Source organism: Equus caballus, chromosome 1 (assembly GCF_041296265.1).
Source record: "Equus caballus isolate H_3958 breed thoroughbred chromosome 1, TB-T2T, whole genome shotgun sequence".
In the NCBI taxonomy this organism is placed as follows: domain Eukaryota; kingdom Metazoa; phylum Chordata; class Mammalia; order Perissodactyla; family Equidae; genus Equus; species Equus caballus.
Window position 1 is genome coordinate 157,597,482 of NC_091684.1, and position 24,408 is coordinate 157,621,889.

The 24,408-nt window shown below is 43.0% G+C and overlaps 1 protein-coding gene and 1 long non-coding RNA gene across 8 annotated transcripts; both read left to right on the forward strand.

Annotated features, from left to right (window-relative positions):
* The first annotated feature begins 812 nt into the window (after positions 1 to 812).
* PATL2 (PAT1 homolog 2) lies at positions 813 to 24,121 on the forward strand. Of its 7 annotated transcripts, none has more exons than XM_005603069.4 (18): positions 813 to 1,038; positions 10,204 to 10,301; positions 14,391 to 14,426; positions 15,295 to 15,385; positions 16,007 to 16,227; positions 16,849 to 16,929; positions 17,704 to 17,846; positions 18,364 to 18,441; positions 18,661 to 18,802; positions 20,072 to 20,192; positions 20,292 to 20,389; positions 20,604 to 20,657; positions 20,759 to 20,892; positions 21,033 to 21,192; positions 21,665 to 21,805; positions 22,637 to 22,734; positions 23,295 to 23,444; positions 23,883 to 24,121. In XM_005603069.4, exons 1-18 carry the CDS (start codon positions 939 to 941, stop codon positions 23,899 to 23,901), a joined length of 1,965 nt encoding a protein of 654 aa, XP_005603126.1. In that variant the 5' UTR covers positions 813 to 938; the 3' UTR covers positions 23,902 to 24,121. The 7 variants fall into 7 exon arrangements, with proteins under 7 accessions (XP_005603126.1, XP_070093684.1, XP_070093676.1 ...); XM_070237575.1 differs by lacking the exon at positions 813 to 1,038 and adding an exon at positions 7,625 to 7,756; XM_070237578.1 differs by lacking the exon at positions 813 to 1,038 and adding an exon at positions 7,768 to 7,890.
* On the forward strand, positions 2,460 to 9,001 carry LOC111768019 (uncharacterized). The gene is made up of 2 exons (XR_002799961.2): positions 2,460 to 5,401; positions 7,312 to 9,001. It is a non-coding gene; the product is annotated as an uncharacterized lncRNA (long non-coding RNA).
* Positions 24,122 to 24,408: the final 287 nt, after the last annotated feature.

Sequence of the window (24,408 nt, forward strand, 5' to 3'; positions counted from 1 at the left end):
AGGATGGTTGGTGCAGGACAGATATAAGAACTTCGGTTAATAATTACAGCCCGGGAATACGCTGTAGGGTTTCTGGATTCTTGAGGCAAAAAAATATCCAGGAACTTCGAGGCCTCCTGAGGATGGCTCAGACAAGGGTCCAGAGTGAATAAGGATCTTCTCCCTTGCTGAATCCCTTCAGGGAAAAATTTCCTTTTGGAAAGCTCTGTGCCAAGAAATTCTTTTCTGTATCATCCCGCTGTTGTTTAGGTAATTTTCTGTGTTTTGTTGATTTGTGAGGAAAACAACCACTGATAGTAAAAGCAGTAACTGTTTCCTTAGAGTCTGAGAGTTTACAGGCTCGTACAGGCTCCTTTAGGTACCTCATTTCCCGCAAATTCCCACACTAGAACGGTGCTTGGCAAATAGTAGGTATTCCGTACACTGAATGAGTGAGTGAACGAACGAATGAGCGAATATGTGAATAAACTCTAGGAGGCAGGACTTAGCCCATTAATTTTTATGTATAGAGAAAACAAAGGCTAAGAGACCAGGATCCAAACTCAGGCCTGATGGCACTGGCATTCATGCTTCACATACTTGCAAGATGAAGGACTCCACAGTTGTGAGAATTTGGCTTGCAACTGCCCTGGGCCCAAAGTTAAACCTACTGACTATAAAAGCGTGACAATGTTATACAGACTCATTAAGAAAACCTACACTTCGGGGATACTATAAAGAAAGATGCTGCCATCATATGGTGGCTGACGCCGTGGGTCTTTTCTGAGTGAAACTGTGAGAAGAGGAAATGAATCAGGGGGGCGGGAGGGGCAGAGATCTTGGAAATCACCGTGGTTTTCAGTTGAAGGGAGTTGAGTTGTGTTTCCCCAAGGAGCACAACAAATATCTTCTGGATTTCTTGTACGGATTTTTAGACCTTTCAGTAGTCCCCGTTATGGATGCCATGTCTAAACTGGAGGAAGGAGAATACTCCCCAGAGACCTAAGGAAAGGAGACAATGCACACACAGAGAGAGCCTCGCACAGTTCCTAGCACACAGTGAGTTTCTAAAATGTTTACAAGTGTACACATTATGTTTATTATTATTACAAACATTATATTCTATTATAAATGTTCTAATATTTAACAAGTGTACTTATTAATATCATTTACATGGTTTTTCTCCTAGCTCTGTCTATAACTCTCTTGAAATATAAGAATAATTGTCGGGGCCGGCCCCCTGGCCAAGTGGTTAAGTTCCACGCTCCGCTTTGGCAGCCCAGGGTTTTGCCAGTTTGAATCCTGGGCATGGACATGGCACCACTCATCAGGCCATGCTGAGGCGACATCCCATATGCCACAACTAGAAGGACCCACAACTAAAAAATACACAACTATGTACTAGGGAGCTTTGGGAGAAAAAGGAAAAATAAAATCTTTAAAAGAAAAAAAAGAATAATTGTCATATGTAAAGTTATGCGTAAAGACACTCCTGTCCTTCTCATTTGTTTGTTTGTTTTTTCTTTGTTTGTTTAACTCACTTAAGGTTCTTAAGTCCTGACATTTAGTGTTGAATTGTTTTCTAGTGCCCTGGGAGTATAGGAAGAGACAGGGCTATTTTTCACCTCTGACTTCCTTGTTTACCACATCACAGAGAAATACTATACTTAAAACTCATTAAAGACAGATTCTGACCTATTCACTTAGAAAACCAATTTTAAAAGCACTAAAAAACAGTGAAGACAGAAAAGTATATCTTTCAGTTTCCTATGTTTGGGGAACTCCTATATTGTTGTTGGATTTCCATTTATGACATGTTTTGAATAGTGAGGGTGAAAATCAGATATAAATCTGTTTTTCTAAAAGTGAGAGGACTGTTTGCCTAGTAGGGCAAACTTCTGGAAGTCTACAAACATGGCAATTTAATAGTGTCATCTCCCAGTAGTGGGATTAACAGATGGATTTTTTTTTTTTTTTTTTGCCTATATGACTCTCCTAAAAAAATTTTTAAATGAACATTTATTCAAAATAGTAAATATTTTCCAGAATGTGGAATGGATAAGTCATAGTGGATATCCATACAATGGAATACTATCAGCAATAAGCAAGGAATAAACTATTTGTACACACAAGATGGGTGAAATAATTATGCTGAATGAAAGAAGCCAAACAAAGAATAACATATACTGTGTGATTCTGTTTATATAAAACTCTAGAAAAGATAAAACTAACCTATGTAACAGGAAGCAGATGAGTGATTTCCAGGGGGCGGGGGGAGCATCAGGAGCAGGAGGGAACTTCAGAGGTGATGGATATGTTCTTTATCTTGACTTTGATGATGGTTTCACAGCTGTATACATATATTAGAACTTATTAAATTGTACACTTTAAGTGTAATTTATTGTGTATTAATTATACCTCAATAAAGCTGTTTTAAAAAAAAGAAACCCTAAAAGCACGGATACCTGTATTGTTTTTAGGCAAAAGAAGAATGAAGTACTTGAACAGAAAGAGAAAGAAGGATATTGGGCCAGCCCCAGTGGCGTAGTGGTTAAGTTCAGTGCTCCCACTTTGGCAGCCTGGGTTCAGTTCCTAGGCGCAGACCTACACTGCTCTGTTAGTGGCTATGCTGTGCTGGCAGCCCACATACTAAAAAATAGAGAAAGATTGGCATGATGTTAGCTCAGGGCAAATCTTCCTTAGCAAAGAAAAAAAAAGATATTAAAGTGGGGAGAAAAATAGAAAGAGGTTAAAGCTCAAATGAATTGAGTTACACCTGATGCATCTCAGCCAGCAGTTTTCTGAGATGATCTCATCCAAACAGCCAGAAAGCCAGGTCCACTTGAGAGGAGAGGAACAAGCTTAGGTAGGACATTTGTGCCAGGGCTCTTTCAAGTGTGTAATTCAAAGTGTGGGCCTTTCATCACTAGCATCAGCAACACCTAGGGGCTCTTAGAAATGTAGACTCTTGGGCCCATTCCAGACATACTAAATCAGAGCCTGCATTTAACAACATTCCAGATGTTTCATATACATGTTAAAGTTTGGGAAACTCCTGACTCAAACTACACAATGATCTAGAAGGTAGGTTTTACTTTCATTTACAGATAAGAATACAGACTCAGAGAAGTAAGAAACTTGCTCACATTCACACTGAGCTCGGATTCAAATACTGGGCCATCTGATTCTAAAGGCCTCATAATTTTCACTAAAAATCACTTCGGGCACTTTCATGGGAAGGGGTTCATTGGATGGCTTGGCAATCAGGGCAAGGATTAGAAGCATATGAGAAGGTGAGGGGAGTAGATAAGCAGGAACCAGCACCACGATATGTAGTATTATTTTTTCAATTGACTTTTATTTTTTTTCTGCTCATAAAAGTAATATATGCATATGATAGAAAATTGGAACATACCAATAACTATAAAGAAGAAAACTAAAACCACCCGTAATCCTACAACCCAGAGATGACCATTGTTAAATGGTTTAATTTAAGGAGTTTGAAGATTGTCGCCTGCTCAAAAGTACATCCTGGTTTGGCCTGCTTAGGGGCTGGAAATCCTCAGTCTTTTGTGTTAAATTTCATTAAATTCAGCAAATGGTTGAGTTCAGGCTTTGTGGCAAATGTAAGTACTGGAACAATGAAGAGGAAGAAGATGCCAGGCCCTGCCCACCAGGAGAGTCCAGTCTGGAATTAAAATCAGCTTAATAATTCATGTATTAGCAACTACCTACAGTGCTCAAGCTGATTGACTTGTCAAATTTGAGAGCCATTACCTAAAAGGCAGCAGGCCCAAAGGAAATGGAACAGAGAGAGGGAGTTGTTTTTTTTATTAATAGTTACTAAGTCAGACACTATACATGGGAGGAAAAAAAATGCTCAGAAGATGCATATAAGGTAGGTGTTATTATCGCTATGTGAGAGAGAGTACATGAGAAGAGTACAGTTGAGAGAGTTGAATTATCTGGTTGGTGGGGAAGCTGCCTCCCAGGCTTGTGTGTATCAGTTGCCAATGTTTTTATTGGGAAAATCATACGAACGTGGTGTAAAAAACGTCAAGCAGTACAAAACTATAAAATCCTAACTTCTCTCACATCCTCTTCCCAGAAGTAACCTCAGTGTTTAAAGTAGTTTTTATTTTACAAGCCCAACACGTGTATGTATTCCCCTTGTAAAAATGCAAACAGAGGTCTACTGAGTGAAAGTGAAAGTTCCCCCTGTGTCTCCTCCCCTCTGAAACCATGGTTAAGGTTTGCTGCCTAATATCCACGGATATATTTTGTATGTAGTTTGGAAGGTGAAGAAGTTTAAAATTATAACTACAAGACTCTTGCTGTAAGCCCCGCTTCCCACTTTCCAGCTTGCTTACTTGCCTCTGGCCATTTAGTGTGTGTGGTCCTCTCTGGCTATCCCTCTGCTATTTGGACAGGTATCAGAGCCTATGCTCTCTGCTCTGATGTCTTGAACCTTTCTAAACTCTTCTCCTAAAAGAGGACTTCAAAGAATTGTTTAGTTAAGAGTCAGACATTTAAAAAAAAATAAACAGCCCAGAAACGTGAGGGATGTATACATAAGAGCCACCCATACACATACAGGAGGAGCAGTCAAGTTACAAAAGAGGTAGCCAGTAAATAGAAGGTTGGTAAGTTAGTGATACATTTTTTTTTATTTCGTTATTTATTATCATCATTGTTATTATTACTGTAGATCAACTTGCCACAAATGAGTTTGCTAAAATACTATTTGTATTTATTGTTAGCCAAAAATCTATTTATCTAATGACCACTGACAGCAAAACCTGAGGTGGGACTGCCCCCTCTGTCTACCCAGTGCCCTGAGGGTGTGAGTGAGTGACGTGGGCTCCACCATCTACCCCCGAAGCCAGGCCATGACAGGTGGGAGGTGGCTCAGTGAGCATACACTCAGAGTTTAGTGAGCGGAAGGGGAGGTTCCACAAAATTGGGATCATTCCATACATATTTACTGAACTTGCTTATTTTCATTTAAAAATATATTGTGGATATTTTCCATGTCATTGTATACAGAACTAGCTCCTTATTATGAAGAATTTTAGACTTTTCTCCATATCACGCCCTGTAGTAGGAAGAATAATGCCCACCCCCCACAAAGATCTTCATGTCCCAATTCCTGGATCCTGGGAGTGTATTACCATACGTGGCATGAAGGTCCTTACAGGTGTGGTTAAGGTTAAGGACCTTGAGACGAGGGGATCGTCAAGGATTATTTGGGTAGGCCCAGTATAACCACATGGGGTGTTAAAAGAGGAGGACTTTTCCTGACGGTGGTCCAAGGGAGACGTGGCCACAGAAGAACGGTCAGAGAGATGCAACATGCTGGCTTTAAAGATGCAAGAAGAGGCCATAAGTCAAGGAATGTGGCTGACTCCAGAAGCTGGAAAAGGTAAGGACAGGGATTTTCCTTTAGTCTCCAGAAAGGAAAGCAGCCCTGCCTTCATTTTAACCCCATGAGACTTGTTTTAGACTTCTGACTGCAGAACTGCAAGATGATAAATTGTGTTGTTTTAAGCCAATGAGTTTGTGGGAATTTGTTGAGGCAGCAAGAAAAAAACCAATTCATCCCCCTTTTCCAGAAACATGCACTTTTGGGCCTTCATTGCCAGGAGCCTTGTTCAGTATAAATATTTGCTTTTTCAAAGGAGAGTTACCTGTTGGTTAACCAGACTCTGGCCACACAGAGTATTTTGGGTAGACTCATGTTTGAGGCAGGGCTATCATCAGCTGAACAGCTGAGGGGGAAGGAGTTTTCCTGAAACCTGGCTTGGTCAGGAGCCTTGGTCCTCCCTTCCTATCACTGCCCCCACTGAGCTGGGTCAGCCCCAGCTGGCACTGCCATTTCTGGACTGTTTCACAGACACCACACACCAAGTGGGCCAAACCACTCCTGCTCTACCTGCTGTTGCCAGTGTCACACAGGGAATGAGAGTAACAAGAGGAGCCCTCTAGTCCCCAGGACAAAGGTGCCTTAGAGTTTTAGCTTCCTTCTTCTTAGGCTGGCCCCAACCTATCCATCTGGTCTCAGGGTTTACCACAATCATTCAGTCATTCAACAAACCTTTACTGAGCACCTTGCTAGGTGCTGGGCACTGGGCTGGCACTGGGGAAAATTCTTTCCTCAAGGAGTTCATAGACTCTGGTTTATAGACGTATGAATAGATTATGATTCCGGGAAAGCAACTAACTCCACCTGGAAGGGTTAAAGGTCCTGCAAAGGGCTTTGGTGCCACGGAAATGAGTGTGGACTTTGGCCCTTAGACCATGATGCAGGTGCCAACAGAACTGGGTTTTTTCCCTTGTTGTTTGTCTTTTGGGCATTTTTGTTTATTTTAAAAAGCTTTTCCACATAGTTTTTTTCTAGTTATAAAATTCATATCCATTATGAAAAGTTCAGACAATATAGGTAAGAATAAAGATGAAAATAAAAATCACCTGTTATCCTACCACCCAAAGATAACCACTGCTAATGAACTGATAGATATATCAGTATATTGATATCAATAATCAATAATATTTTTGACAATATATTTCTATAATTATATGTATTATATATGTTAATATATATGACTATATATTATATATGTCATTATAATATATATGTTAATATCTATGTAGAGCTAATTTTGTATTATGTCGTATACTTTAATATATTTATATTAATTCAATTATAAAATAAATTTAGTTTTTAATGTTTAAACACTGATATTATTTATATTAAATTATAATATATTAACACAATATATTATATATTAATTATTATTTATTAGATGTTATTATAAATAATAAATATATTAATATGAATATATTTCTGTAATAATAGAGAGCTATATCATTTTTTCATGCTTTCATAGTATTTCATTATATAAATATACCATACTTTTTTACCCCATCCTGTACTGGGGACATTTCCAGTTTTTTCCTATATAACTCATCCTACACACCGTGAAACTGCCCTCCAGAGACTGGTTACAGGTTACACTCCACCACAGACTAAGAGGGGATGCTCATCTTCCCACACTCTTCCCCAAGCTGGTCATTATCATTGAAAAATTGTATCTCCTTGTTTTACTTTGTATTTTTAAAAGGCAGTTAGGTTGTGACAACCTGGATGGACCTTGAGGGGATTATGCTAAGTGAAGTAAGTCAGAGGGAGAAAGTCAAGTACTGTATGATCTCACTCATATGTAGAAGATAAAAACAAAAACAATCACATAGAGACAGAGATTGGATTGGTGGTTACCAGAGGGTGAAGGCTACATAGAGGTTAATTTTATCTTTCTCTCAACTGTTTTGCAGGATTGAAAAATTTTCAAAATAAAACGTTAGGAGGAAGGGGGTCCTGAAGGGGCAGAGGCCGAGAAGGGTTCAGAAAGTGACTGTCCCAGAGCCCTCCCTTTCTTGGACTATGCTCCCAGCCCTGAGGACACTTGCCACCACCCTCTAGAGATTCTCAGCCAACTTGGATGGATCAGCTTCTTCCAGTCTAACAGGATGGTTGACAAGAGCCAGCCGGCTCCTGGGCCAGCCTCAGCCTTCCTTGATGGCAACATGCACAAGACTAAATCCCTGATGGCCTCGCTGGAGATCGACTACCAAGTTTCAGATAAAGCAAGAAAGGACATTGATTTTCTTCTTGCCTCTCCAGGAAGTAAAACCTCAGCTTTTGAACAAGGAAATTAGGTGGAGTACACACAGTAGAGACTGACGTTGGTGATTGTATATTCAGCACCATTTCTGAAAGGTGACTTTCTTTGAATTAATTCTGGATAATATGCAGGAACAGGAGCAAGAATAGGAGGAAGTATATTACAGGCACAGATGTGTTGGATACGAAAGCAGAAGACATCCTGGAACCATCATCAGCATCATATCAGGGTTAAGTAAATGTAGTCAAACCTAAATTCTGCTTAGAGCATTTGAAGCTCATGATCGAAATACATAAGGGAAGCAACTTTGATAAAATCGATTCTGGTCCACAAACAATTTAGTGGTCATGGTGGTGGTGTCAGCCATTCAAGTTTTATGCTAAACATCTATTTGAAGACAAGCAGGACTTAAAACTCCAACTATTTAATATTTTAAAAAGGGCTGAAAAATGCAATAAACTGCCATAGTCAAGAGCATTAATAGTCTCTTCTAAATTGTTTTCAGGCAGGTTTCTGTGTGAAGCAAATATAATTTGAATGCGAAAGGCAAGTCTTTACTTTTGTCTAAGTAATCTTATTTATGCAATTGTACTTATGTGTATAACAGAAATATTTTGGAGAGTTTAGGTATACTTCAATGAAGCCCTATTAAGAACTGCATTTTCCTAAGTTTGAAAAAATTTTCCAAATGTCATATGTAATTTATGTAAATGAACACTGAGCCTAAGTGCAACACCAAACAATCTGTTTACCCAACAGTTTCTTTGTAAATGTGGCAATTACAGATTAGTCACCAAAAGTTGAATTACCTGATTAAGGATTTGGAAGACAAAGTCTCAACTTTTCTCTATCTATACATGCACCTCTCCTATAATGAAAATAGAAGCATGGTTTTGACAAACAATAACATTTTTGAGATTTTTATAACCAAATATTACATTTCAATGTAAAATATTGGTAAAAAAGAAATAGTAGTTTTATATATTTAGCCTATATTCTCCAAAGGTCATGGCTATAGACTGAATATTTGCATTCTCCTAAAATTCATATGTTGCAATCCTGTCCCCGAGGGTGATTGTATAAGGAGGAGAGGGGCCTTTGAGAGGTGATTAGGTCATGAGGGCGGAACCCCCTTGAATGGGATTAGTGCAATTATCAAAGAGATCCCTGAGTGCTCCCTTGCCCCCTCCCTTCTACACTGTGAGGACCAGTGAGAAGCCACCCCACCATCTGATAACCAGAAAGTGGGCTGTCCCCAGACATGGAATCTGCTGGCACCTTCATCTTGGACTTCTAGCCTCCAGAACTGTGAAAAATAAATTTCTGTTGTTTATAAGCTACTCAGTCTCTGGTATTTTGTTACAGCAGCCCAAATGGATTAAGACACTCACGTTTTGATAATTAATTAAAAATACAAAGTCATGCTTTACTTATTTAAATTAGAACAAATTTTCTTTTTGAAGAATGTGGTCAAAGATTTCTGTCTTCATAAGGACGCAGATATTCTATGTAACGGGCATTCAGCACTTAACTAAAGTATAGGATTTTAAAAGTAAACATGAGAGAAAATAGCAATCTTATCTTTGTATTATCCATCAACAGTGTTATATTAATTTTGACTTGATTGCTGATTGGATAATATTGATTACCAGCAGTTGTGAAGGAAATATTACTAAAAGGATGTGGCCTTAACATAAATAGTTCCTTTACTGAGTCCTCAAAATCTTCAGAAACAATAAAAAGAATCTTCACCTAAAAGTTCTTTTAAATAGTTTTTAAAGGTAGATTTAAGATTACCAAATCAAAATAAAGTTCTTTTGACTTTGTTTACGATTTTTTTTTTAAGGTATGCTTTTTGGTGAGGAAGATTGGCCCTGAGCTAACAGCTGTTGCCAATCTTCCTCTTTTTTTTCTCCCCAAAACCCCAGCACATAGTTGTATATCCTAGTTGTAAGTCCTTCTAGTTCTTCTATGTGGGATGCTGCCACAGCATGGCTTGATGAGCCGAACTGGCAGACCCCGGGCCTCTGAAGCGGAACGCACGAACTTAAGCACTATGCCACCGGGCTGGCCCCTACAATAGTCTTTGCCATTTGATGCCTTGCATGTTTATCTAGGCAAATTTATCAGTCATCCTTCACGGCTTATTGACTTGGGGTCATGGTTAGAAGGGCCTTCTCTACTTACTCACATTTTAAAAAATTGACTTATTTTCTTTGATTATTTTTGAGATTTAATTTTTTTTTAACATTTAAATCTTTGCTCCATAAGAATTTATTTTGTCATAAATATGTCTTCAGTATAGAAATTTTACTTTTTTAGTCTAATCTATGTGTCTTTTATGATTCTGGCTTAGGCGTCATGAGGTTTGTTTTCTAAGAATGACACTGATTGGGAGCAATGTGGACAGTGGGCTTGAGTTAGGATACACCCAGGTGTCAGGCAAGAAACCCCATCCGAAGAAGTCTGTGAGGGGAAGGACCATCATTTTTCATTTCAGTTCAGCTCAATTAACACTCATTGAGAACCTTCTCTGTTTCAGATACTGTGTTAAGTGCTGGAGGCACAAAGATGAAGACGACACATCTCTGTTCTCAAGTAGGGGTGACAAATACAGAAACAGAATTACAACTCAGTGTGGTAGGTACAACGAGAAAAAGATGTAAGGGCCAATGAGTGCACCTCATCTAGCCTGGAAGGGAGGAGGGTGCTGAGAAACCTTCCTGGAGGAGGTAAAGCCTGAGCTGAATTTTTTTCCCCATTTGAATATTTAGAATATCAGAATAAGATACTTTATTAAAGCATCTGAAATCACCTTCCAATTAAAATAACTCTTCCTTTGCAAATTTATGTTGCCTGTGGGACACAACAGCAACAGTATACCTTACCTGCAAAGATATACATGTTCAGTGTCACTGAAAAGAAATACAGAAAGAATTGGGCCAGGAAGGCTCTTTAATCAACAGTGGGATCTAACTCCCAGACCAAGGGTAAGAGGTCCTTAGGGCCAGGAGAAACTTCCTGGTGCAGAGTAATTAGAGAGAGGGCTCCCTCAGAATCCCACTCTCCCCACACAGCTAAAAGCAGTTCACTATTTCTGAAACCCAAACCAGAAGGCAGGGAGCTTGAAGACAGGAAGCTGGAGAGGCAGTCAAGGTCGGATCTTAGAGGGCCTTATGCCGTACGTAAAGGACAGAAGATGAAAACCACTGAGGTGCTTTATGTTGGGAAGTGTCAGATCTGACAAAAGGAGTTGGAAATCATCGGCCTGTAGGAGGGAGGAAAACACGAGTGGATGAGATTGCCCAGGGATACCAAGTTGCAGAGGACTTAAGCTTTTGGGGAGATTCTTGATCCATTTGAGAATGTGATGAAAGTTCTGGACTGTGCCGATGCAAATAATCTATAATCAATCTATAAATCAAAATTTGGGGAGACCTTATCATGAGCCAAGACCAAGGACTCTAGCCTGGGGGGGTTTCCATCCCCAAGGAAGGAAGCACACCAAAGAGGAGTTATATTTCATCTTGGAATAAAGAGCATACATCACATACAATGGGAGTATCCCTTTTACAACAGTCACAAGATTGCTTTGCTAGCACAGCAGGTCAGTGGTTACAAGGTCAGCACAGCAGGTTATTAATTAATCCTTAGTTTCTAGGAAGAGATGCTTATCCTTAAAGAAATGCTAATATCGGGGGAAGCTACATCTCTGTCTTTAAGGGCATCATTCTTGTGTTTGGGACATTGTAAATGTTTAAAGCAGATGTACCATCATACTCAATAGGCAACATCAGTCCCTTTTGGAAAAAAGACAAGGTCAGGTCGAATTAGTTTTAAACCAAATGGCTTCCTCATATACTCCAATATATCCTATGCTTTTATTTATTTATTAAACTGTCTCTCCAGGAAAAAAAAGGACATGTTAAAAATCATACAAACATATACACAATTTTAGGGGACCCTCAGATTAAGAATATTCTATGTAAAGGGGAAAGAGAAGAGGCATGAAGAAGAGGACATTTGAAGGATGGGAAGAGGATGAGAAGAGCAGGAAAGAGGCCAAAGAAAGATGACCAGAGAGGTACAACAAGGATCAGGAGACTGAAGCATCACAAAGCTGTGGGAGAACAAGAGATGTAAGGAGGGCATGATCAAGAGTGTCAAATGCTGTAGGGACTTCGTCTATGATAAGGACTGAAACATGCCTTTTGCACTTCCAGTTAAGAAATCGCTGGTCATTGAGAATAGTTGCTGAGGAGTGAATGAGTAGTGCTAGCTCCAGATTTTTTTTATAATCCAAGAAGTGTTTAGGGGTGGCATCAGGCTAAAAGTGAGGGTAGGGAATTTGTCGTGAAGGTTGAAAAATTGTCAATTGTACATAGCAAAGGTTGAGGGGCTTGTGGGATTATGTCCATCTGTCCCCTGGTGCTCTCAGTGTGATGGAGTCAAAAGCCAGAGAGCAATGGTTGAAGGAATGATGTGAGTTGAGGAAATGGAGAAGTTCAGTTCATCGGGTAGGAGAGAGATACGGGGCAGTTAAAATAAGAAACAAAAACAAGAAAGGGATTTTGCTTCCAAGAATGAACACGTCCCAATATTTCTATGCTATGCTATAAGAAGAAGAAAGAAGAAAAAATAGAGAGGCTGAAGACAGGGGTGAGAAGCCTGACTGAAGTGGTCGGAGGGCATAGGATCCAGGCAGAGAGGCTGGACTTGAAGAGGAGGGCCACCCCCCCCCCGGAAGAATGAGGTGGGCAGCCTGTGGTGCATATAAATTTCCTCCAAGTATAAATTTAAGTAGACCAGCCCAGAGGCCTCTATTTTCTCAATAACATAAGAGGTGAAGTTGTCTGCTGAGAGTAAAGAGAGAGGAATTGTGTAGGGGACTTAAGGGCAAGGGTTATGTTTTAGAATCGCAGATGACTGAGGGATGGGAGAGGAAGCTGAAGAAGGACAAAAGAAAAGAATGGCTCAGCAGGCTGCAGATGGTGTAAGGCAGAGTCCCGACAGGAAACAAATAGCACATTCAAGCAGGGTAACTGAGGAGAGTTTGGGGAAGGACATAGTAACCAAGGTGTGAGCAGGGTTAAAGGAAATTCATAAAGGACAGTGAAGTACGCTGAGGGCAGCAAGAGTGGGGAGACTTTACCACACCTACGCCTCAAGAGGCAAGAGGAGGGAGCAGAGAGCAGATCTCAGAAAGAATGGATATAGTTTAGGAGAGTGCAGCCACACTGGAGGCCATATGCACGGATGTTGAAATTATCTGCCGGTTAGGAAGCCTTCTCTGTCTCCAGCTGCTGGTAACCATTCCATCTTCCTGCCTTTGCCCTCAAGTGGTAACAACCAACTATTCCCAGTCTCAGGGTACCGTGCTCGTCCTTCCAGCTGTACTGTACTCTTTCTATACCTTTACAAATATCCCTTTATTAAAAGTCTACTCAGAATATCCAATTTGAGTGTACTATTTCCTGCAGAAATTCTGACTTATGTATGGTGTTTTTGAAAAGACTAATAAAAATAGAAAAACTTTGGAAAGAAGAAAAAAAGAGAGGCTAATACATAAATAACGTTAGGAATAAAAAGGGAGACAAAGTACAAACATAGTATGGATTTAAAAGATACTCTTATACCGTGAACAACTTTATGCCAGTAAATTTGAAAACTTAAATGGACACACTCCTAGAAGATTATATAATTTTGCAACACCAACTCAAGAAGAAACTGAAAACTGGCATAGATATACAGCCATTACAGAAACCGAAACAATGGATTTAAAATCTCCCCCTACAGTCCTTACGCGTTGCATTCAGTAAATGTAAACATGTCTAATGGATCTTTTATCTGATCCAACAGTCTCGTTTACCTGTCTGTACTTCTTATTTTCTGGGACGCTCTAAGAGACCGTGGGCGGCATCTGCCTTGTTCACCGTTGTACCCCAACCCTAGCACAGGCTTGGCTTAGTTAAACTTAGCACAGTTAAACTATGGCAGAAAGCTAGAAAATCTAAGGGGTTCATAGATATACAAGACTTCGGGCAAGGAAAGGGGACTTTCCCAAAAGTCACTAGGTCCCAGGTGAAACTTTGAACAGCCAAGACAGGGCTATGATCTTAAAAGAATGAGCTCCAGTCCACCTGCTCTGATGCTAGTTGGTACAGGGACCGCTTTCAGAATGAAAATCCGCAGGCAGCAAGCAGCTCTCCTTAAGACCTGGTCTCTAGAGCGACCTAATAAATTACTTCCAGAACACTGAAATTCACCATTGGGCCCGTTTGTTAATAATACCAACGTGAGTTATTAGGAAGTTCTTGAGAAAAACAGCTGAATAACATGACCAAAAAGGCCTGAACCCAATTTAGACATCTGAAAAGTTTTTTGGTAACTTTCAAGCTACTTAATTTTTTTCCCCCAACCATATAGTTCTGACCAATAGCCAAATTTTTGAAACAACTGTTTTTCTTTAGAGGCGCCAAGAATCATGGTCCTAACACCAGGAAGACAGGGCCCTAACTTGCATTTTTGATGTAGAGAAATTAGCTTCGTTTTTATTTTTATTGAGAAGTTCTACAAAGTCGTGTGAAGTTCAGCTGAACACAGGATGTGGGCACATGACCCAGGATCACTCAGGGGCTAGATGAGGCTCAGGTGGGTCTTAGGGTTTGCCAACCAGTGGTACTAACACACTTGTTTTTATTGTTGTTATGTTTTCTTTTTACTCCTCAGCTTCTGGACCAGTTTTCCATTACAGCAGCCAAGAAGGTAAAAGATTGTCTGTGTAACTTATGCAAAAGTGTTTCACCTTGAAGATCTACCTTCTAAATTCAGAGGGGTCCGTAGTCGGTTTGAGCCGGGCAGCAGACTTAAGCTTATGGGACCCAGTGAAGGACAAGCGTTACCAGATGCTGCCCTGAAGCACTGAGAACTTGGTTGCTAGGTAATCTCAGATCCACCCTGGGCTTTCCTATCTAGTTTTGATGGAGCAAAACCTAGGGATTGAGGGGAAGATAACCTCACAAAGTTCCTATGATGGCTGTGGAAAACAGGGATCCTCTTTTTAAACATCTGCTCCCAAATATTGATTCCAATAAGCTGCACTTACAACCTTGGATGGTTAAAAATGCAGTTTATTTTCCTTGCTCTTTCAAGAGCTTTCTTTATCGTAATATTATGTTCTCATATTTCTCCCAAGAGGCAGTGGTTGGCCCTTTAACAGGAGAGCCGGGGAGGGGCTAGGACTCTTAAAGTCAGGGGCAGTAAGCCAGCCCTGGCCCAGGCTGCCACAGCTAAACTAAGCAAGAAGGACGGCAACTGTCAGGCGGTGCGTGTCAGCAACAAGGCAGCTGTGAGGCCACTTCACCGTGCGCAGACGGAGCCTGGTGATGTCTGCATGGGAGTGCTTCTCCTTCAACTAGACCTGTCCCTCATTTCTGTCCCTTTGCAGGACAACTCCCTAGAGCTGGGCTAGTGAGGTCAGAGAGAGGGTGGGGGTTTAGAGCAGTCCTGCTCCTTGAGACCCTGGGCCAATACTCCTCTGACAACCTTGCTGGGAGGAGACCACGGAGGTTTTAGGGTGCTGTGCTATCTTTACTGAGCAGGAGGGTGCCTCTGGGTCTCTTCTCTGTCCCAGGTTTACCTTCTAGAGGCTGACACAGCTCTCTCGCCAGAGGAAACGGCCATGGAGGGAGTTGGCCAGCCTGCAAAGATGAAATGCCTTGAAGGTATCACCAACTTGTCCGTGCTATCTGGATAAAAAGGCCCAGGGGTGCGGAGACTTGCTGGTCTGGTTCGGCGCGTGGACGTGGGCTTGGGTGTCCAGAATCGCTGAGAGTGATTCCAAACTCTTCTCCTTACTTGCTACATCACGCTGGGTGACTGAGATCACTTTTGCGAGCCATACTTTCCTCACCTTCACAGTGAAATTATCAATAACAGCCTTATATAGTTGTTGCGAGAGTCAAATGAATATATACTGTACATGTAAAGTATCTGGCACAGAAAGGGTTAAATTGCAGTGAGTCCGGGCAGCTGGAACTCCGTTGATTAAAGAGGCACAGAAAGGGCTGTCAGGTGGGGGAGAGCAGGTGAAGACTGGTGGTATCTAATGAGGCAATTGAAGAGGACGTGTGGAAAGTGAAGGTGTTTGCTACCTGCCGGTTCCATTTGCTCCATGGGGGACGGTTAGGGGCCCCCTGAGGTAGTGAGGCTGAGTTGAACCCTTAGAACAAGAGGCGTTGTTTGAAGGTGGTGCTGGAGATGGCTTATGAACAGAAGCACTCTTGAGAAGTAGCCTCTCGAGATGAGACTCCTCACACCTGCACCCCTGTCTACTTCTTCCTCAGGCCCCCACTTAAACCAAGGCCCAGCCAAGTCCTGTGGTTCCTTGGCTCCAGAGAAGGAGCTGGTGTCTGCCTCCCAACTGGAGGAAGAGGAAGAAAATGAGGGGGAGGAGGATCTGGATCCAGATCCAGATTTAGCCCCAGGCCCGGAAGAAGAGGAGGAGGAGGAGGATGAGAAAGATCTCGGGGATCCAGCTGTGCTCAGTGCTGTCCATAACACCCAGGTACCATGGCAGGAGTGGGTGGGGGCACGGTTGTCCTGAACTGTCTGCAGCTCATGGACTGTTGCTAAACATCCCTCTCCTCTTCTCTATCCCTTTCTAAGATAGGTTCTGGGTTAACACTTTCTATTTCAGGCTTGAACCCCAGTAGGGACTCTCTCTTTCCTTCCTCCTTTCCTCCTATCTCCAACTTAGTTTGTGCTGCTGGCTTCACCTTAAAAATCAGGTCCTAGCAGGGCTGTGCATTGTCCATAGGTGCTGGTCCTGCTCCTGGTGCTGCAGGTGAGTCATCTTCGACGCTGGGCCCCTGTGTCTCAATGGTCCATAACTGGTATTTATTCCCTTGGATTCCCGAAACCAGTGGAGAAAGACAAGGAATCACATGTAGAATGAAGTGACTTAGACCCTCCTTCAACCTACTCCTGAGATACCAGTCTTGCATCCTTTCAGAGGAAGGAGAGGGGTCCTGGCCCAGTTGACTTTGATTATGAGGGAAGGCCAGGCTGCCGTTCTCCTGGGTGGTGGAAATTGTTGGCCTTGCTGCCACCCCTCATGGACACAGATGAACGTAGAAAACACCACAGGGGCTCATTCAAGCCTGGGCTTTCCTTCCTCCCATTCCAGAGAGGTGGTCTCAGTTCCCCTGGAATCAAGATCCCTGATGTGCTGGGGATGTCACCTACCTCCTTGCACTTTCTGTGGCAGGTGAGTCTCTCTAGTCTCCATCCTATGAGAAAGTAACTGGGTGCTGAGAAGGAGCGTGCCAAGTGTCCCTTATTTCCATTATGTTCAGTGCTCTTGACCTTGCTCTGGAGATGAAGCACCCAAAGTGAAGTGTGGGTATGGGAGGTGGGAGATGTCCATAATGTAGGTAAGCTTGGTAAATGACAGAGGTGGTTCTGGGACAGCTGGCCATTCAGATGAAAAAAAGAACCTAGGACCCTACTTCCACCTTACAAAATATTTCAGCAGATGAGCAGCATTGAGCTTAGGGCTAGAAAGAGCACCTGCCCTTCACTTAACTGCATAATGGGAACATGGTCTGGGGTAGAAGAATTGCAGGAAATCTGCAGGGAGAATGAGAAGCAAATTGCAGCTCTGGGGAGGACCTCGGATGAATCAGAAAAGAGACACATAAGTGTCACCCCAGTAGCTGACACAAGAGCCCGAGACAAGACTTACAGAGAGGAGAGGGAGAGGTGTTGACTTTCCAGACAGTAGGAAAAGCACATGCCCCACAGTGTCGGGGACTGAAGAGGTGCGCCCTAGGAGGTGACAAACCCTGTTAGAAACGAGCAGGATCCACAGTCTGGTGCCCTCACAGCTGGCTTGAGGGCCCCCAAGATGGCAAAATGTTGGGTGAGGTTCTTAAGGAAAAAGACAGGTGAGAATATAGAGGTAGGAAAAGCACTTAGCAACAAGAGCAGCATTCTGTTGATGGAGATGCCCTGGTCCGAGACCTCTTACTTCTTCTCCCAGACCCTGGACTACCTGTCGCCAGTTCTTTTCCGGCCTAAGTTTCCCAGCGCCAACTCTCCAGCGTGCCATTTTGGACATCAACTGCTCTTGCCAGACCCATCTCTCTTCTGCAGCCTGCCGACCTCATGGCCCCCTAAGTTCAGGTACTGGATCAGGGCGCCAGGTACCCCAGCATCCACGACAGGCTGAGCTCTTCTCTAGAAGTCTCAGAAGGTAGGGGCTGATGAGGAGTAGGGGCCACTCTACCAGCTGCCACAGAAACTTACTTATAGAAACTTAAAAAGAGAATTCTCAGGAAGAGTCCAGTCCCTTCTCCCTTACAGATGAGGAAATGGAAGGCCACGAAGACTAAAAAGAACTTACTTGTGGTTAGCTGGCATGGAGAACTGAGATTAGGACTCAGAACTCCTGACAAACAGGGTAAATGATTTTCTACTGTGTCACGATTTCCCGCAGCCAAACTGCAAAAAAATCTATCTTGGAGGAGAATGTGAGCCCTGCTGAGCTAGGATTGTGATGTTTCATGTGGCTTACTTTGGGGAGGCACATAAACAGATAGGATTCCCTTCGATGTCCTGCTGAGGTTAGGATGAGGCTAAATGAATTGAAGGGGTAGGGAGCTGAGAGCTTGTTTTCACCCAGTCCAAATTTCTTTCTAAGTCTTCCCAGTCATCTGACCCAGCTTCACCCTCAGCACCAACGGCTCCTGCAGCTGCAGCAGCATAGTCGAATGCAAAGGTAAAGTCTAGACAAGCAGCAGGGCTGATACTCGTCTGCATGCTGGGTATTCCCTTGTGATTCCCAAAGACCCTGTACAATTAAGACTCTCACGGTGTTGCCTACCTCTGCACTCGTTCCCATCCTTCCCTGACAGCACCACTCCAAGCTCACCACTCCTTGGGAAGTTCATTGTGGCTGGGTGGGTGAATCTAAAGGGATGCTCCTCCTGGCTTGAAGTCCCCCAGCCAAGAAGCCTTGGTCTCAGCAACCAGACCCCTATGCTAACCTCATGACCCGAAAAGAGAAGGACTGGGTGATAAAAGTGCAGATGGTTCAGCTGCAGAGTGAGAACCCCCGCCTGGATGATTATTACTACCAGGTGAGCCCCAGGTGTTCTTCCTAGCCTCTGACCTTGGGGCCTGAACTCCCTGGTCCCTCTCGGATCCTCTCTTCAGCTCTTAGAGGCCATGTCCATTCAGGTGGGTGAGGCAATCACTACAGGATAGGGGCCATATTTCTAAAGTTGACATTCCAAGCTCATTCCCCTCTATTCTCCTACACTTCAGCCAAATGGGATTATTTACAATTCCCCAAACACACTCAGGTTTTGTCTCCATCCTTTGCCAAGAATTCCCCCTATTCGGCATGGAAATACGGACTTTTCCACCTTTGCACACTTATGTGGATCTTAGAAATGTCTTGTTATAAACATTCATCTACTTTTCACTTTTTTAGATCTAAAACAGGGATCTTATAAATAGTGGGATTCAATCTGTTGAATTGAACAAATGCTGGCAGACATTTTGACTCATTTCCCCCTGCTTCCTATCTCCCCTTTATTTATGGGGCAAGTCTTTGTCTATGGGTTTTTGGGTTGTTGAGGCTGTGTCTCACTTTCTCCTCAACCTCCATGAACCCCCATCACAGTTCCAGCTTGATCTCCTTCCTGTTTACATTAGTTTCTTTCTTTCCGTTACACTTGAAAAACTCTCCTCTTTGTGCCAGGATCATTGAAAGTGAAATAGTTTTATACTCTTGCCTTTTTGGCACTGCTCCTAAAGGAAGGAGCTTTATTCAAATTCTTGTTTGACTCTCAGTGGCTTTATTTTAGCTTGGGATTTTACAGACTTCTTTAAGAAGATATTAGAGCTGCTGAGCAAATCCTGAGAAGTATAAAACTGGCCTACAGGCCAATTGGCAATAGTGTTCTCGGTACTTCAAGCTGCTGATGGTCTACATGCCATCAGATAACTCTGATTTTGGAAAGCACAGGTAGGATCACAAAATTAAAATGGGGAGGGGGAGGATATGTGGTGTGCAGCGCATAACTTGGGAGTAAGGAATGCGGGAAGGTTGCAGATGCTGGGACAGGTTTGCTTCCTGGCTTTCCACTTTGCTCTCTGCCTTTCCACCAGATCTGGCGATGGTGTCTAACTCTTAAAGTCCTTAGTATGGGGATTCTAAGGTATGTGGCGTGAGACCCAGGGTGTGTAAGATGCTTTAGGACAATTGCTAGAAGGGCCTAAGGTGCTAGGATCATTTCTGGAATGAATACTGTAGGAAAGGGTGTATTAAGAGGTTGCACTTGAGACCCTTAATTCTAAGTTCAGAAGATGAGCATACATTTTTCTATTCCATGGACTTGCAGAAGTATTATCAGAAACTAGAGAAGAAGCAGGCAGATGACGAGCTACTTGGGCGAAAGAACAAGGTTGAGTCCCTCAAGCTGGTAACGCCTTACATTCAGAAGGCAGAGGCTTACGAGTCAGGTAGGACCAGGGCTGACTTGCTGGGATGGGCTGGACATCTAAGAGGACAGAGGGTGGAAAGGGGAGGAGAATATGCCTCTCCTAACTCCTTTTGTGCAGTGGTTCGAATTGAGGGTTCCCTGGGCCAGGTAGCTGTATCAACGTGTTTCAGCCCTCGCCGAGCTATTGATGCTGTACCCCATGGAACTCAAGAGCAGGTAGGAGTGTTATCTTCCCAGAACCTTTTTTTCTCTTCCCCTGTTTTGAAGAAAGTTCTGGAGAACAGTCATGCTTATGTTCAGACTGTGACCTAAGAATGAGGAAGTGTGATCAGACTTTGTGCCTAGCCTTTCCAGCTCTATTTTTAGCTCTCCAGAGGCCTGAGCTGCTGCTTTGTAGGTGAGGCTGATGGCCAGGGACCCTTTCTCCTAGGAGGCAGGAGCTGCAAGCAGTCAGAGGCTTCGGGTGTTGCACCACATTGAGAAGGTGAGCTATCAGCTCCTTGGGGATGAGTTCCTAACTTACCCACGAGAATGGGATATTGCTCAAGTTTACCTCTTCCACTTTTCCCACCCTCGAATTCCCAGATGTTCCTTCAGTTACTAGAGATAGAGGAGGGCCAGAAGGACGGGCCTCCACAACCCTGCTACTCTGAGCAGCAGAGCAAACAGGTGGAGAAGCTCTTCCTGGCCTTAAAGACCCAGGAGCAGAATAATCTGGAGTGAGTATGGGAGGGTCACACCTCAGCCCAGGAAGGGAAAGATCAGCAAAGACATTGGCTTTGCTTCTGTTCCTCCTTTCTAACAGGTAGTCCTCTCCTCCATGCAGAGCCCTGAAAATGCTCTCCTATCTCACCTGTAGGGAGGCAGCAGATGGCTTCCTGCAGGTGCTCTCTGTGAGGAAGGGGAAAGCCCTAGTGGCCCGGATGCTCCCCTTCCTGCCCCAGAATCAAGCTGTTAGCCTTCTTCTGGCTATCACCCACCATCTGCCCCTCCTGGTCAGGAGGGATGTGGCTGATCAGGTACTGTGGCATTGAGTAGAGAAGAGGATGGTTTGTGGTCAGGTTAGGGATCTTTCCTCCTCTTCCATTCCGCACTCCCAGAGATGGCAGAGAAAGTGCTGGGCAGTGAGGGGCGCTGACCCTGCCACCCTCAGGTAAGGGAGTTAAAACTACTATGGGAACAGCTGATCATCTTCAGGTACAAAGAATGAAAAACACATGGGCATATGGTTGCACAGGTGTGAGTGTGCTGTGGAAGTTTGAGACAAGTGTTGAGCCCCATATCTACTTTTCTTAGGGAAGGCATCCTAGAACAAGTAGGTATTGAAGGACCTGTGCCTAGGGATGGAGAGACGTGAGTGGTTATAGGCCTGGTAAAACCTGACCAGGAAGGTGCCAAAGGCAGGTCAGCAAGAAAAGGGGGTTGAGGTGAGGTAGGAGGAGGTGAAATTGTAGCAGAATCTGAGAGAGGTGCTTACTGACCTTCTTGCAGGCCCTACAAATGTTGTTCAAACCTCTGGGCAGATGTATCAGTCACTTGACCTTCCATGAACTCCTCCAAGGACTCCAGGGACTAACGCTGCTAGCACCTGGCTCCTCAGAGCGGCCAGTCACTGTGGTGCTTCAGAATCAGGTAACACACCTGGGAGGCTTTTCTCTTTCCAGGGATGTCTTCCAGGTGGTATCACTGGCAAAAGGATGAGTGGGAGAATGTTCTCATTTCTCCATCTTATCCTCTGTAGTGCTTCTCAACTTCTAGAGAGCACTTGGGTCACCTGGAGAGCTTATTGAACACGTGGTCCCACCCCTAGAGAGCCTCATTCAGTAGACCTGGGGTGGGACCCATGCCTTAGCTTTTCTAACAAGCTCTCTGATGATGTGCTGTTGTGGATCTCTAGAGCAGAGGTCATCAAACTCTTTAGATTGTGTATCCCTTTTAGTAAAACAATTCTGAACAGTATCACCCATGTGTTTGTTCATAAGTCATATACATGTAACACTATGCTAATATTAGGTACATAATAAATACAAGATAGAAAGTTTTAAAAGATGAGACTCCAGATGTGAAAGTTCTGGCGTCTTCTTCCAATAACCCAGTGGATTATCTTGTGAACCCCACTCTGAAGATCTCTGCTTAAGCCATGCTTCTTAGAGTGGGGTCCACAAACTACCTGTATCAGAATCCTGGGTCTACTCCTGATCTACAGACGCTGACCCCAAGGGTGGAGTCCATGAGTGTGCATTTAAATCAGCTCCCCAAAAGAATCTTTGGGGAAAGTTCAGAGAAGTGATTTCCTTGGAAAGGTCTGAGTTCTTTGGCCAGCCAATGTAACCTGACAGTTTCATGGGTGTTGGGCTCCATTTGTACCTGTGAACTTGCCCTTTCAGTTGGGAAGATAGAGCCAGGGAAACACTGAATGTCTATGGTGAACTCATTTTACCCTGAACGCTTGATCACTTGCAGTTTGGAATATCTTTGCTCTATGCCCTGCTAAGTCATGGGGAGCAGCTGGTATCCCTGGATTCTTCTCTAGAGAAATCCAACAGTGACTATACCACCTGGTAAGATCATAAAGGCCTCAGTACCCCTGGGACGTGTGGGCTGAGCCAGATGAGGTATTTCCTGAGTGGTCTATGGAATCATTGAGGAGGAGGTTGGACAGAGAAGGGATAACCCGCAGAGTTGTAGCTATTCTACTTTTTTTTTTTCTCTCCCTCTCTAGTGCCCTGGACTGTTGGTTTCCCATGGGAGGCAGTGTAACATAGTAATTAAGGGGACAAGCTTTAGAGTCAAATAGACCTAGGTTTGAATTCTGCCTCTATCACTTACTAGCACTGTAACTTTGGGGCATGTCAATTCACTTCTTAGTCTGTTTCCTCATCTATAAAAAGGGATCAAGGGATGATGGTACTAACCACTTAGAGTGCTCAAGATTAAATAAGAGGAAGATTCGTAAGGCACTAAGCCTTGCGTGGCACATACCAAACATGCAAATGTTATCTCTTAATTGCTATGTGCACAGACAGTGATAGTGGTAGCAGAGGATAAGGACCCTTGGCCTTGAGTCTGTCTCCTGCAGAAATACAAAGACTACAATGTATTTCTTCTTCTCTGCCTCCAGGACAGACATGGTGGTTCTGATTGCCTGGGAGATAGCCCAAATGCCTACAGCCTCTCTGGCAGAACCCCTAACCTTTCCCAGCAACCTTCTTCCCCTGTTCTGTCACCACGTGGATAAACAATTGGTACAGCAGTTGGAGGCTAGGATGGAGTAAGTGATGGCAGAAATGAGGTCATAGCCCTTTGTTCAAGCCCAGTCTAGGTTCTGTCACTTACCTCTCTACTTCTTTTAAACTATGAGTATGGAGGATACCATGCTTTTAGAACTTCTAGACACTGTGGCATTTACTGAGTAAGTAGTCCATTCCAAGTTAGGACCCTGTGGCCTGTTTCTTCAGCCAAAACTTTTAATTTATTCCCAGGTGCTTTGGTCATTTATCATGCTAAGCTATTTGAAGGAAGAATTAGAGAAGCTGAATTGTTCATTCAAGGAATAGGGACAACTATTCCAAAATATAAGCGTGAACATGGAGGTCATCTCTGTTCTCAGAATTTACCATCTGCTATAAAGAGTCAGATACTAGTCAAATCACACAAATACTTTACAAAATGGATTTGTGTTTGCAGCTAACATCTGTTTTCTTTGTAGGCTTGCCTGGATCTACTGATCATTGTTCTAGAATATGTACATGTGGGAAAAGTTTAATCAGATCCTAGCTGTATGGGCTATGTCTACAGGGATCCAGACAGTCTGAAGACATTTATTATGCCTTGATATATTGGAAGACCCTGCCCAAAAACATTTTCTTATCCTTTCTTTAAAAACCTGAATGATATGCCTAAAAAGGCATGGCATAATAAGGTATAATTAAAGAGATAATAGAAAAATGTGTTAGCTTTCATTATACCTAATTTACAAACAAGTTATTTTCTTATGTGTAAATGCTTCAAGATTGTCCTTAACATAAGGAATAAGGCCTTATGTCTAACAAAAGTATGACTTTGGAAATGATCATGTTTCAGGGTTGCCATTTTTGATAAGGAGAAAGGAGCCCTACCTGAGCTAAGAGGGTTGGATATAAATATCTTTGGGATATGAAATGTTTGGTTTAACTTGACAAACAAGGTCATGCATTCATCAACAAACAGTGGAGTGCCTTTTATGAATCAGGCCC

What these genes read in the sequence shown, in the direction of transcription:
- PATL2 (XM_005603069.4), top strand. Translation starts at nt 939, where the DNA reads ATGCCATGTCTAAACTGGAGGAAGGAGAATACTCCCCAGAGACCTAAG. An exon ending in CGCACAGTTCCTAGCACACA is followed by an intron (nt 1,039 to 10,203) that starts GTGAGTTTCTAA and finishes TCTCTGTTTCAG; the next exon opens with ATACTGTGTTAAGTGCTGGA. An exon ending in CCATTACAGCAGCCAAGAAG is followed by an intron (nt 14,427 to 15,294) that starts GTAAAAGATTGT and finishes TCTCTGTCCCAG; the next exon opens with GTTTACCTTCTAGAGGCTGA.